We start from the raw sequence: 14,329 nt of genomic DNA on the forward strand, positions 1-14,329 counted from the left end.
CCCGCATCGTCTTGTCGTGTCATCACGTTTGATGTCTTGTACTGTTTTCAGTTTTGAAAGTCAATGCCAAGAGGCACCTTGAGGCCGTGATCAAGGAGCGCGACGACTGGAAAGCACAATGCCTTAAGGCCTCCGAGGAGCGGGACACGTGGAGCAAGCGATGCCAAGAAATGGCAACTGGCATTGTGCCCGTCCTCGACCTTATCGACCCGGCGCTCACAGAGGAAGAGCTAAGGACACCCCAGCCCGGACTGGTCGAGAGATGCAAGCAAGCATGGGGATGGTTCCAAGACTTCGTGAAGGAGGCGGGTGAGTACACGGGTGCCCATGTGCTAAGCATGGTTCGTGCTCACTACCCCTTGATCGATCTCAAACGCTTGGAGGCTGGGTACCCGAAGGAGATAGACCCAGACCAGGCCGAAGAGCTTCGGACGGCCCAGCTGGACTTGTCGTCAAAGATAATTGGCGATATTAACCTGTGCGGAGGTGGGACAGCACCTGTGCAGGGTATGCCATCGACAAGCCAGCTGGAAATGCCATCAGCTACAAGCCAACCAACGGAGCCTGCGGTCTCGACCAGCCAGGCACCGGCGGGGCCATCCCCTTCAGCTTGACTAGCCCCAGAGTCCCCGAGACTCGAGTAGGGTATCAGAGGCGGCAAGCAATAAATGCCATGCGCCCCGACCAGCCAATGTAATAGGCTTAAAGCTGTAGAAGGAGGACATAGTTGTGTTATTGTAAACTTGAGCCTTTTCAGGCAAGCTTGTAATAACGTAACTGTATATCATTATAAGCTTGTTTGTTTTATACAAAACGTACTTTAAGCTTGAGATTCTGTGTTGGTGTAACTAAGTGGGAACGTGTTAACGTTCTGTTTAGTTGTACCGTTTTGCTCGACACTTCATCCTGAAAAGTTTGTGCGGCCCTAGTCTGGCATGTGGTCGGAGTATGAGGTACTATGACCTGTGCACACGTGAACGCAGACAAGCCAAACCAGGGGGGACCTGCCGATCACCCGCAACGTAGAGAGCGGATCCCGTGCACGTGTTGGGAGGAACCGGAGACAGGACCTGCTCCGAAAACCGTAGAAGGAGTGGTGGTCGGCTTGCACTGGCTTAAGTTAGAATAACCATAAAATTTGGAGTGACACATTAGAGTGGTCGGAGAAATCATAGTTGCTTTAGTAAAGTAAATCGAAAATACAAGTAGAGTACATATCTCAGTAGTTAGGCATAGAAGCGTCTAAGCTTGTCGATGTGCCATGAGTTCGGTACGTCCGTGCCGTCTAGATGAGCTAACCTGTAAGACGTTGGACGTGTGACTTCCTTGATCATGAAGGGTCCCTCCCATGGGGTTGCGAGTTTGTGGACACCAGCCTGGTTCGTCTTCCACTTCAAGACTAAGTCCCCGACCACGAAGAAACGCTCTTTAACGTTCTTGTTGTAGTACCTGCGCAAAACAGCAAGGTACTTGGCCGTGCGTACGCAAGAATCAAGCCTTTTCTCTTCTGCGCTGTTGACTTCTAGCTCCCGTACTTCGTCGACCTTGCCTTCGTCGAAGTTCTCTACCCGTGCTGATCGGAAAGCTATATCTGGTGGGAGGACTGCTTCAGCGCCGTAAACCATAAAGTATGGTGAGACGCCAGTGTTACGACTGGGCTGAGTTCGGAGGCCCCAGACAACGGCTGGTAACTCCTTGAGCCATCTTCCAGGAGCTTTATCGTTTTCTCTGTACATCCTCTTTTTCAATGCGTCCAAGATCATGCCATTTGCCCGCTCGACTTGTCCATTAGCTCTAGGATGCGCCACCGAGACGTATTTTACAACTATGCTCCTTTCATCGCAGAAGTCCCAAAAGGCGTTCCCGGTGAACTGAGTACCCAGATCAGTAATGATGCTGTTGGGCACGCCGAAACGGTGGATGACCTGGTCGAGGAATGTGACGGCTTTCTCTGAGGATGCCTGTACCAGAGGCATGTATTCTATCCACTTAGAAAACTTATCAATTAGCACGAAGACGCATGTAAATTTCCCAGGGGCTGGTTTGAAAGGCCCGATCATGTCCAGTCCCCAGCATGCGAAGGGCCAAGAGGCTGGAATCGTCTGGATCTCGTGTGCCGGTACATGGATTCTCTTGGAGAAGAACTGACAACCTTCACAGCGGCGGACTAGCTTCTCTGCATCGGCCACTGCTGAGGGCCAATAGAACCCTGCTCGGAAAGCCTTACCGACCAGTGTTCTTGATGCCGCGTGGTTGCCGCAGGAGCCAGAGTGGATTTGGTCTAGGAGATGCTTGCCTTCCTCCTGGGTTATACACTTCATCAAAATTTCCTCCTTAGCGTTTTTGCGCCATAACTTGCCATCGACGAGCAGATACTGCTTACTACGACGCATCAGGCGTTCATTTTCTGTTCGATCGATATAACCGCTACCGTCTGTTAAGTACTTGATGAAAGGTGTTCTCCAGTCTGGCTCATGAGTGGTCGGAAGCGGCTCGGTTGTGCTCGGCGCTGGAACCGTAGCCACTAATTGCTGGTCTGAGACTTTGTCGGTCGTTGAATCTTCGTCTTCAATGGAGGGCGTGAGCAGGTCTTGGACGAATACGCCATGTGGGATTTTGGCTCGGGATGATCCTAACTTTGACAACGCATCTGCTGCCTGGTTCTTGTCCCGGACCACGTGTATGTACTCGATGCCATAGAACCTGCCTTCCAGCTTTCTTATCGATTTGCAATATGCGTCCATCTTTTCACTGGTCGTGTCCCAGTCCTTGTTGAGTTGGTTGATGACCAGAGCCGAATCTCCGTAGACATAGAGACGTTTAACTCCAAGCTCAACCGCAATGCGTAGACCATGCAGGCATGCTTCATACTCGGCTGCATTATTAGATGCTGGGAAATGAATCCTGAGGACGTACCGGAGCTTTTCCTTGGATGGTGATACGAAAAGAACTCCTGCTCCCGCACCGTCGATGTTGAGAGAACCGTCGAAGTACATCGTCCAACATTCGTCGGATCCCGGAGAGGCGGGAGTGCTTAAGTCTGTCCACTCGACAATGAAATCGACGAGTGCCTGAGACTTGATTGTAGTACGGCTTGCAAATTCCAAGGAAAGGGGGCATAGCTCCATTGCCCATTTGACGATGCGCCCGTTCGCGTCCTTATTGCGAATAATGTCCCCCAAAGGATACTCGGTCATGACCACCACACGATATCCGTCGAAGTAATGTCTCAACTTTCGGGATGTTATCAGTATGGCGTAGAGCAGTTTCTGAATCTGTGGGTACCTGGTCTTGGATTCGTTGAGTACCTCACTAATGAAATAAATTGGCCGTTGTACCTTGTAGGCGTGGCCCGGCTCGTCACGCTCGACCACCAGTGTAGTGGAAACCACCCGATCGGTTGCCGCAATGTAAAGTAGGAGAGTTTCGTCTTCTCTGGGAGCAGTAAGTACCGGAGGTGACGTGAGGTATTGTTTCAGCTGCATGAAGGCAGCGTCTGCTTCCTCCGACCACTCGAACTTCTCGGACGCTTTGAGCAGTTTGAAGAACGGTAGTCCTTTTTCTCCTAATCTTGATATGAAACGGCTTAGAGCAGCCATGCAGCCGGTGAGCTTCTGGACATCCTTCACCTTTTTTGGGGGCTTCATGTCTAAGACAGCTTTGACTTTCTCCGGGTTAGGGCGTATGCCGTCGTAACTGACGACGTTGCCGAGCAATATGCCAGAAGGGACACCAAAGATGCACTTCTTTGGGTTTAATTTCCATTGGAACGTATTAAGGGCTGCGAAGGCGCGTTCCAGATTGTCAACAAGGGTATGTGCTTCCTTGGTTTTGACAACTACATCGTCGACGTAAGCCTCGACGAGGCCGTCTTTTATCTCGTCGTTGAGGCAGGCCTGTATAGCGCGTTGGTAGGTAGCACCGGCGTTTTTGAGCCCGAACGACATGGTCGTGTAGCAGTAGGCGCCGAAAGGCGTGATGAAAGATGTCTTGATCTGGTCGTCCTTTTTGAGAGCGATCTGGTGATAACCAGAGTAGCAATCGAGAAAGGAAAGCAGCTCGCAACCGGCGGTTGAGTCTACGACCTCGTCTATGCGAGGTAAGCCAAAGGGGTCCTTAGGGCAGTGTTTGTTGAGATCAGTGTAATCAACGCACATTCTCCATTCATTATTCTTTTTGCGTACAAGAACCGGGTTGGCTAACCATTCCGGATGATACACTTCTTTGATAAATCCGGCTGCCAAAAGCCGTGTAACTTCTACCCTAATCGCCTCCTTTTTGTCGCGAGCGAACCGTCGTAGCTTCTGCTTGATTGGTTTGGCTTTGCTGTTGACATTCAAGGAGTGCTCAATCAAGTCTCGAGGTACACCGGGCATGTCGGAAGGTTTCCATGCAAACACATCCACGTTGCCCCTCAAGAACCTGACGAGCGCGTCTTCCTATTTGGGATCCAGGTCGGCCCCGATGAGAGCCGTTTTGCTGGGATCACCCTCGACCAGCTGGATCGTCTTGTGCTCCTTGCACCTGATGTTCTTGCGCGGAGCCTCGAGCTCTGGGATCTCCAAGTGGTCGGCCGTGGTCTTCTTAGCGTCGAGAATGGTCTCGACCATGCGAATAGAGAGGTCGTGGGCCTCTGCTATTTTGAAGCTGTCGTCCTCGCAGGTGTAAGCTGCGTATACGTTGCCCCTGAGGGTTAAGACTCCTTTCTCAGTAGGCATCTTGAGCACCAGATACCTGTAATGAGGTATGGCCATGAACTTGGTGAGCGATGGTCGACCAAGAATAGCATGGTAGGTGCCGTCGAAATCAGCGACCACGAAATTGACGTAGTCGGTGCGGAAGTGGTCCGGAGTCCCAAACTGCACCGGTAGCGTGATCTGCCCGAGAGGTGTGGAGCTCTGTCCGGGGAGAACGCCCCAGAACTGTGCCTCGTACGGCTTCAGGTCCGCCTGGGCTATTTTCAGAGCAGGCAGGCTGTTCTTGAACAGTATATCAATGGAGCTGCCGCCGTCGATCAGTACTCTGTCGAATTGAACCTTGTTGATGCAAGGATCGAGGACCAGGGGAAAACGCCCTGGCTCGGGTATGGCGGCCCATTGGTCCTTCCTGCTGAAGTAGATTTCACGGTGAGACCACGGAGGAAGCCGCGGATCGGTAAGAAGGTTGTCGTTCTTTGCCACGTTCAAGCAGGCGCGGGCGAGCAGCTTGCGTTCTCGTTTGGTCTCAATGGACACCTTGCCGCCGATGATGGTGTGCACGCGATCCGTCGGCTTGACGTATTTATGACGAGGATCTGCATCGTCGTCGTCGTTGTCCTCGTTGCGCTGTTCCCTCACGTCAGTAGGCTTGTCGGACATATCCGGAGCCTGTTGGCGCGTGTAGATAGTCTTGAGGACGCGACAATTCTCCATGGTATGGTTCGACTTGGGATGGAGCTGGCAGGGGCCCTTCAATGCCTTGGCGTAATCGTCCTCGTAATTACGACGTCCTCCGCCCTTTTTCACAGTATTGACCTCACCATCATCTTCCCGAGCACGCTTGCTTCTGTAATCGTCACGGCGGTTGCGCCGCTGATTACGTTGATCACGGTGGTCGCGGGAGTCGTTGCGCTGGTTGCGGCGGTCAAAATTGTCGTTCCGACCACGGTTGCCGCGGTAATCATCGCGGTGTGGGGGGTGGTCGGAGCGTGGAACCCTTGCTTCTTCTTCGACGATTATCTTTTTAGCGTCGTCGGCGTCCGCGTATTTCTTAGCGGTGGCCAAGAGCGCTGTGACTGACTCAGGTCTTTTCCGGAGGAGCTTGTCTCTCAGGGCGTCGTGGAAGCGGAGGCCGGTGACGAAAGCCTCGATTGCTTCGTTGTCGGATATTGATGGGACCTTGATGCGCATCTCCGAGAAACGCCGAACGTACTCGCGCAGTGGTTCGTCTTTCCGATCTCGGATCCGTTGCAGATCGTACTTGTTGCCGGGTTGTTCACAAGTAGCGATGAAATTGTCGATGAAGGCCTGCTTGAGTTCCTGCCAAGAGTCAAAAGAGTTTGCCGGCAAGCTAACTAGCCATTGGTGACCTGCATGACCAACAGCGACTGGGAAGTAGTTAGACATAACGTGCTCGTCAGCCATGGCTGACCGGCACGCGGTTTCATAGAGCATGACCCATAATTCGGGGTTTTCTTTGCCGTCGTACTTCTGAAGCTTTTCGAGCTTGAAATTCTTGGGCCATATGACTTGGCGCAGGTGTGGAGTGAACTGCTTCAGACCCGGCGGACCGTGGACGGTGTCGTACTCCATACGGCGATAGCTTTCATGGGATGCACGATCGTCGGCTCTCTGGTTGATGCGAGCACGCAAATCACGTCCACCGAGGTAATGGCGGAGATCGTTATTGCCATCGCGGCGATCTCGATTGCCACCTGGATTAGTGCTGCGACCGCGGTTATCACGGCGATTGTCGCGGTTATCTCGGCGGTTGTCGCCTCGAACGTCGTGGCGGTTATCCTCCCGGCGGCGGTTGTCGTCCCGACCACCATCACGACCACCGCTCCTGCCTTGACGGTTGTCCGATGGGTCGTTATTGCGCGAGCCACGTAGGTTGAGTGGCTGTGAGCGACTTGAGTATTGGCGGCTGTGGCTTGATTCGACAGAAACGGATGGAGCCCGGGCTTGGTTCATCTCCGCGGTCTGAGCCATAGCAGCCGTCAGATAAGCTTGTATGTCATCACGGATTACTTGAGTCTCGGGAGTGTTGGGCAGCCGCTGCATCGTCGCCATGGCGACGGCTACGTTGGCGCTTGGAGTCTTGAAGACTTGTTTATCCCCCACCCTGTCGAAAGCATTGTTGAGGTCGCGCGGTTGGACCCTTATGCGTCGTGCCTCCTGGTCTGCTTCAGCTTCGATTTGCCGGCGATTAAACCGGTCAATATTGCGTGCTTCGCGTGCAGTCTTTTCTTGTTCTGTTTCGCCAACTACTGGCGGCTCGTCGTTGCTGACAACATGGATCAAATCCCCTCGTCTTGGCGGGAAAGACGGAAATTGGGGGAAACCCGGGGCGTGGTCTGGTAGATCCAGATCGTATTGGGCGCCTTCATCTTCGTGACGCTGAAGCTCGGTGTGGACAGATGCGTTGGACGCGATGCCGGATGAGGAGCTGGAGTCACCTTCTCGGACTGTGTGGACGGATCCTTCCCGATAATCTTCGATCCGGACCATGTTGACGATGTTGCATGGCTTCGGCCGAGATCGGTGTACAGGACACAGATCCGAGCGGTGTCGCAGGTTGTACGCGTAGCTGGAGGCAGCGTTTTGCAGGCCGTAGGGCTGGACCTGGTGGTTCTCCGTCGGGGCTTCGTACTCGCAGAGTCGGAGACCCGTCGCAAAGGCTGGCTGGCGACGAGCGGAGCGCCCCTCAGGAGTAGATACGACCACAAGATCTGTTCCGAGTCGTGCAGGACGACTGGTCCGAGCTGGTCGGATAGATCTGCTATGGGGAGATGTTACCTGCTCATTAGGTTGGCTTTGAATCGTACTTACCAGAGCTAGGGTTTCAGCGAGTTTGATGCCGACCCGATCGATGGAGTCGAGCAAGTCGGTGTCGTCGATCTGTTTTCCTCTGTAGCGGGGAAGCAGACGACGGGTTGTCGGCGTGGCTGTAAGCGTGGTCGGAGCCAGATGTACCGTGGTCGGAGCCAGATCCATCGTGGTCGGAGCCACGTTCGTCGTGGTCGGAGCCGTGTTCACCGTGGTCGGAATCGTGTTCACCGTGGTCGGAATCGTGTTCACCGTGGTCGGAGCCGTAGCCGATGCAGGTGAAGTAGTCGTCGGCGCGGGTTGAATCCACGCCTCCTCCGCGGTCATGGTGACGGAGACGTCGGGGCCGGTGGTCCAGGTGATCTGGCCGACGGTGAACGTGAGGCCGTTGGGCGTAGCCATGGAGCCGGAGACGATGACCATCTTGTTTGCTTGACGAGCAGTACGCACACCCCCTACCTGGCGCGCCACTGTCGACGAAATATGGTCGGCAGTCTACCTAGGGGTATGCCCAAGGTAGTAGATTATCGGCAGACAGATGCACAAGCCCCAAACAAGACGGTGACGCAAGACAGACACGAGGTTTTATCCAGGTTCGGCCGCCAAGAAGGCGTAATACCTACGTCCTGCGTCTGATTTGTATTGCTGTATGTCAATGGGAGATATTTTTTAGAGGGGTCCCCTGCCCGCCTTATATAGTCCGGGGGGCAGGGTTACAGATCTGGAAACTAATCCTAGTCAGTTACAATTGCCATATCTGGCCGGATAAGGATTCCTATTCTAACCGACCAGGATCCTGCTTGGTCACCAAATCCGTCTTGATTCCTTGTGCGGGACTCCGATCAGGTTAACTGGGCCGCACGTCATCTTTCGGGTGGACTGAACCCATCGATCCGGGCCAGCCCAAGCTTAGCCGTAAGGGTATAGGGGTTAATACCCCCACACTCGAGGTGCCGGTGCCGCCACCAATTCCCACGCCGGCCACTATGGTTTCCTCCCCTACTGTGCTGAGTTGTTCCCCTGCTCTCCTGTCTTCGTCTGTGATGCCACAGCCAGCGCGAGTAGGATGGGGGCCGTACCCCCAATTTTTTCCTCTGAACCTGGAAACCAACAATCCCCAAATTCATGGTAAGCACTTCATTTCGATCTGTGTATTCCCAAATTCATGGCCGTCGGTAGTTGATTTGTACTCGTTAGAAGTTGATGCCTGCAAGATTGTTCATCATGATATTGAAGATTGTTTAGTACAGTTGGTTTTATAGTCGATCTTAGCACTTCATTTCGATCTGTGTATTCCCAAATTCATGGCTGTCGGTAGTTGATTTGTACTCATTGGAAGTTGATGCCTGCAAGACTGTTCATCATGATATTGAAGATTGTTTAGTACAGTTGGTTTTATAGTTGATCTTAGCATAGAAAGGTTCAGCTCTATTCTGGATGGTGTTAATGATAGTGTGAAAACTTCAGGGTCTATCCACCAGGTGGTTTTATGAATTTTCTTCAACAACCGCAGCAGCCACAAATTCAAGGAGAAAATTTTCATTTGGTTGGACAGCCTATGGGCTTCAACCCGATATCACCACCACCAAGTGCCTGTGGAGCACCCCAAGCTGTGAAACAAGGTACTTCAACAAAGGAGATGGTGAACATTGACATTGATGAAGATGACAACAATGAGGCAAATAGACAAGTAAAGAAGAGATACTGGAGTCATGAAGAGGAAGAGAGACTGGTACAATACTTAATTTTGTAGGCCAGTGTTGTCGATAATACTTGATTTGTTCATCTTATATCAATATTTTGTATTTTGTAGGCCAGTGCTTGGTTGAATGCTTCTAAAGACCCAATTAAGGGAAATGACAAGAGAGGTGACACATTTTGGAAGGAAGTCACTGATGATTTTAACAAGAAAGGGAATGGGAAGCATAGAAGGGAAATAAACCAACTGAAGGTTCACTGGTCACGCCTCAAGTCATCGATCACTGATTTCAATGACTATTGGAGTAAGGTAACTCAAATGCATACAAGCGGATACTCCAACGACATGCTGGAAGATGAGGCACAAAAGATGTATGCAAACAGGTTTGGAAAGCCTTTTTCGTTGGTGCATTGGTGGAAGATACTAAAAAATGAGCCCAAATGGTGTGCACTGATTGAGGAGACAGAGAAAAACAAGAGTGAGATAGTTGATGTTCTAGATGAACAATCACGTCCCATTGGTAGAGAAGCAGCAAAGGCTGAGCGCAGTGGAAGGCGCAAGAAGGACAATGTTATGGAAGGAATTATCATCCTTGGGGACAATATTGAGAAAATTATCAAGGTGCAGCAAGATCGGAAGGTGGAGCGGGAAAAGGTCACAGAAGCACAGATTCAGATATCAAATGCAAATTTGAGGGCAGCAAAGGAGCAAAAGGAAGCAAAGATGTTTGAGGTCTATAATTCCCTGCTTAATCAAGACATAAGTCACATGTCTGAAGATCAAAAGGCTAGCCGAGACAGGGCAATACGCAAGATAGAAGAAAAGTTGTTTGCAGACTAAGGTTAGTTCTGAACTGCTCACATCATGTGTAAAGCTGCATCATGTGCACTATATTAATTAGATGTGAAAACTACTCATATCATGTGTAAATGCTGCACTATATACTATGGCAGTTTGTAGTGTGAATACTGCACTATATTAATTAGATGTGAAAACTGCATTATCTACTATGGCAGTTTCACTTTAGGTGTGAAAACTGCTTAGTTTCACATTAGGTGTGAAAACTGTACTATCTATTATGGCTGCCGTGTGCACCTATATATACACCATCCTCTCTTTTCCTTAACACACACGAAGGTCTTCTCTCTTCCTCATTCTTCTTCCATCTTGTTCTACAGTTTAGAGGTGATCTTAATATCTTTAAACTTTCTATTTTATTTTTCTTATTACTGTACTCTCTCACCTTTCCTTTTTCTCATCTGCAAAGATGTCTGAGGAACATGAAAGTCAAAATCCTCTGTACTCGTTGGATGAGTTCATTGCTGAGGATGAGATCCTAGATGATGTTATCAGTGAAGCCACGGTGGTCATTCAGTCTACTGTCGAAGCTCTGCAGAAACAGGCAGCTAACCATCGACTGCATCCGAGGAAGCACATCAAGAGACCACGAGAGGAAGCACATCAAAAACTAGTGAATGATTATTTCTCAGAAAATCCTCTTTATCCTTCCAATTTTTTTCGCCGAAGATTTCGTATGTCTAGGCCACTTTTCCTACGCATCGTCGAGGCCTTAGGCCAAAATTCTGATTATTTTACTCAAAGGGTGGATGCCGTTAATAGGCAAGGGCTCAGTCCACTACAGAAGTGTACTGTAGCTATTCGCCAATTGGCTAGTGGTAGTGCTGCAGATGAACTAGATGAATACTTGAAGATTGGAGAGACTACTGCAATGGAGTCGATGAAGAAATTTGTCAAAGGTGTTAGAGATGTATTTGGTGGACAGTATTTGAGGCGCCCCACTATGGAAGATACTGAGCGTCTACTCAAAATTGGTGAGAAACGAGGTTTTCCTGGTATGTTCGGCAGCATTGACTGCATGCATTGGCAATGGGAAAGATGCCCAAATGCATGGAAGGGTCAGTTCACTCGTGGTGATCAGAAAGTGCCGACGCTGATTCTTGAGGCCGTGGCATCACATGATCTTTGGATTTGGCATGCGTTCTTTGGAGTAGCGGGTTCTAACAATGATATTAATGTTTTGAACCAATCTACTCTATTTATCAATGAGCTAAAAGGACTAGCTCCTAGAGTCCAGTACATGGTCAATGGAAATCAACACAACACTGGGTATTATCTTGCTGATGGAATATACCCTGAGTGGGCAGTATTTGTTAAGTCAATACGACTCCCTATCACCGACAAGGACAAGTTGTATGCACAGGAACAAGAAGGGGCAAGAAAGGATATTGAGAGAGCCTTTGGTGTATTGCAGCGTCGATGGTGCATCCTAAAACGACCAGCTCGTCTATATGACCGAGATGTACTCCGTGATGTTGTCCTAGCTTGCATCATACTTCACAATATGATAGTTGAAGATGAGAAAAAGAAAGAGGACATTGAAGAAAATCTAGATCTAAATGTGGCTCCTAGTTCAGGAACCGTTCAAGAACCTGAAAGCTCTCCAGAACACAATGTTCCGCTCGAGAGAGCTTTAGAAAAAGATACTAATATTCGAGATCGATCGGCTCATCACCGACTTAAGAATGATTTGGTGGAACATATCTGGAGTAAATTTGGTGGTCGTACACATATACCTAGAGTTTGAGATAGAATACATGTAATAATAATTTTATATATCTGTAACGTTTGTTTATATATATGTGCAAGTGCATTTGTATCTGAGATCTCATGTTGAACTATGTTTATTTGTGCAGGGTGAAAGCATCTATATGAATCTATGGGGTGCATCTCGGCATTGTTGGTTGAATGGTCATCATCAATTTACCGCCAGTTATCTGTCATCTTTTGCCATTGGAAAACTTGATGTTCCAGTTATCTTGCTGTTACAATTCGTCTTAGTTATCTTGTTGTTCCAGTTATCTGAACTTATGCAGTTCATACTGCAGTTTGTAGTGCAATTCTGAAGTTATCTTGCTGTTCTCTTGTTGTTCTCTGTTTATTTGAGCACTGTAGTAACTGAGAACTAAAAATTGCATTGGGGAAGTTTCTGAGATGAACCCTATGAAGGTCCTGATCTGAAACTTAGTTATGACAAACTTAGTTATCTGAAATCTATGAAGTGCATTGTGTCCTCTCTGTTATTAGAAACTTAGTTACCTGAAACTTGTCATCTGCAACTTAGTTATGGTCCTTATCTGAAACTTGTCCTGAAACCTGAACTGTATTTGTCCTGTTTACTGATCTGTACTTGTCCTGATGTCTTGATCTGTATTTGTCATGAAACCTGATCTGTATTTGTCTCGGTTCCTAAAATCTGATCCGTACTTGAGTATTATCTCATTTGTAAACCTATGTTCAGTTCGGCGGCGCAACAATTGCCGTAGCCATCTGTGCATGTTTCCTCCTCTCTTTCTTACTTTACATAGCTACTGCATGTGTGCACCGGATGCTTTTGATCTGTAATCTGGAAGCTTGTTTTGTTTTGAACAACAGCACTGCAAAATCTATTGTCCACAATGACGACGTTCAGTTTACATAAATGACTACATATTTGCTTGGTACATTTGATCACAACACCATACATACATTAAATGATGTAGGTTGTCTATGAAACAGTGAAATGAAACCTTCCATTGAGAGAGCCAGTTTCATTTCTTAATCCTAGCCCACAAAGCTGACGTGGCAATCTTGGAAACAGTGAAATGAAACTCTCCATTGAGACTGGCCTTACATGGATAGGGGGGCGTTAAGGTCTATTGACCCTTCACCTCCAACCACTCTCCTAACGCCATCTGGAGCTCCACTTGAGGGGACCACGATTCTCTGTCCTCCATCAAACGACGACCGAACAGACAGTGCGAGGGTTCTCTCTAGCCGGCTGGGCCTCGCGGGCGGTACTCAGTCCTGTAAAGCCAAAGAGTAAAGGCATCCCTCATAGGGGGCTTTTGCGAGGCAGCACGGGGTGAGGCGATGAATGTGTCCGGGTGCCTGCGCCTCCTAGGGCGAGGATGGCATTCAAGCCCCGAGCGAGGGTTCATTGGCGGCGGTGAGGCTTACCTTCGACCAGTGGTGCTGTGATGCCAGAAGCATGCAAGGGTCCTGCCCTGGTTAAGGCGACGGTGGGGTGCCACATGGAGGACGTTCCCCCAACAATATCGACTTAGTATACAGATTAAAATCAAATACGAATACGAATATCCATATTGACACTAAGACAAATATGCATATCGGACCTATAGCTTAGCGTGCACTACTACAGAATAGCACTTCACTGCCGGCCTCATCACTGTCGGAATTAGGAGAATCGGTAGTGTTGACCCTTCACTGCCGGTTCTTGCCTCTAAATACTAGAAATTGATTTGGGATGTGACCGAACTGGCAGTGATGACAACTATCAGTGTCGGTTTGTGTCTCTAACCGGCAATGGCTTGATGGCCACATATCACTGCCGGTTCAAACCAAGAGCTGACAGTGATTGGGCTCTATCACTGTCGGTTCTAGCAAAGAACTGACGGTGATAAGCCTACAGCACAAAAAGGCTACAGCCGTCCTCTCCTTCCTCCTCTCTTCCATCCCGAGAACAGAGGCGCGCGTTTGGGCCCTTCCCTCCATTATTGCGGCTGCTCTTCACCATGAAGCTAGCGCTTGAATTTTGAAGAAGGGCTGGATCTTTTTGCTTTAAGGTTAGTAACAAACATCCACTCCTTTTATTTTGTTGCTTGATTCTCATTCTAGTTCTTTCTCCATTCTAAAAAGCACTTTTCCAATTGGACATCTGTGCAAGGCTCAAATTGTGGTGAATCTATCATCCAAAAGGTTGGTGTCTATGAACACATTTAAATTCCTAGCTAATTATTCTATGGTGGTCAAGATCATCATTGTTAGTATGTGATGCTATAATTAGTTCTTAGAGGTAGAGTAGATTCTTTTACAATTTGTTGAGAAAATTAATCTATGTGACACATAACAACGCATTGTTTGGAGCTACATTGTTGTTCATGATCATGTCTCCAATTTTAGACTTTTTTTTAAAATTAGTGTCTCCATTTTTATGTGGCATGGAGTAGAATAATTGTTCTTCATTATTGTGCAATAATTTTTTTATGGGGCTACATTTTCCAATTTATATGGGCATTGTTTGGAG

The 14,329-nt window shown here is 48.9% G+C and overlaps 2 protein-coding genes across 2 annotated transcripts; both read left to right on the forward strand.

Annotated features, from left to right (window-relative positions):
• The first annotated feature begins 170 nt into the window (after positions 1 to 170).
• On the forward strand, positions 171 to 10,065 carry LOC136481027 (glutathione S-transferase T3-like). Its single transcript, XM_066478413.1, has 4 exons — positions 171 to 309; positions 8,579 to 8,654; positions 8,994 to 9,258; positions 9,340 to 10,065. The coding sequence occupies exons 1-4, from the start codon at positions 171 to 173 to the stop codon at positions 10,063 to 10,065; spliced, it is 1,206 nt and encodes a 401-aa protein (XP_066334510.1).
• Positions 10,066 to 10,492: 427 nt separating this feature from the next.
• On the forward strand, positions 10,493 to 11,830 carry LOC136481028 (uncharacterized). Its single transcript, XM_066478414.1, has one exon. The coding sequence runs from the start codon at positions 10,493 to 10,495 to the stop codon at positions 11,828 to 11,830; it is 1,338 nt and encodes a 445-aa protein (XP_066334511.1).
• The last annotated feature ends 2,499 nt before the right edge of the window (positions 11,831 to 14,329 follow it).

Source organism: Miscanthus floridulus, chromosome 9 (assembly GCF_019320115.1).
Source record: "Miscanthus floridulus cultivar M001 chromosome 9, ASM1932011v1, whole genome shotgun sequence".
NCBI lineage: Eukaryota > Viridiplantae > Streptophyta > Magnoliopsida > Poales > Poaceae > Miscanthus > Miscanthus floridulus.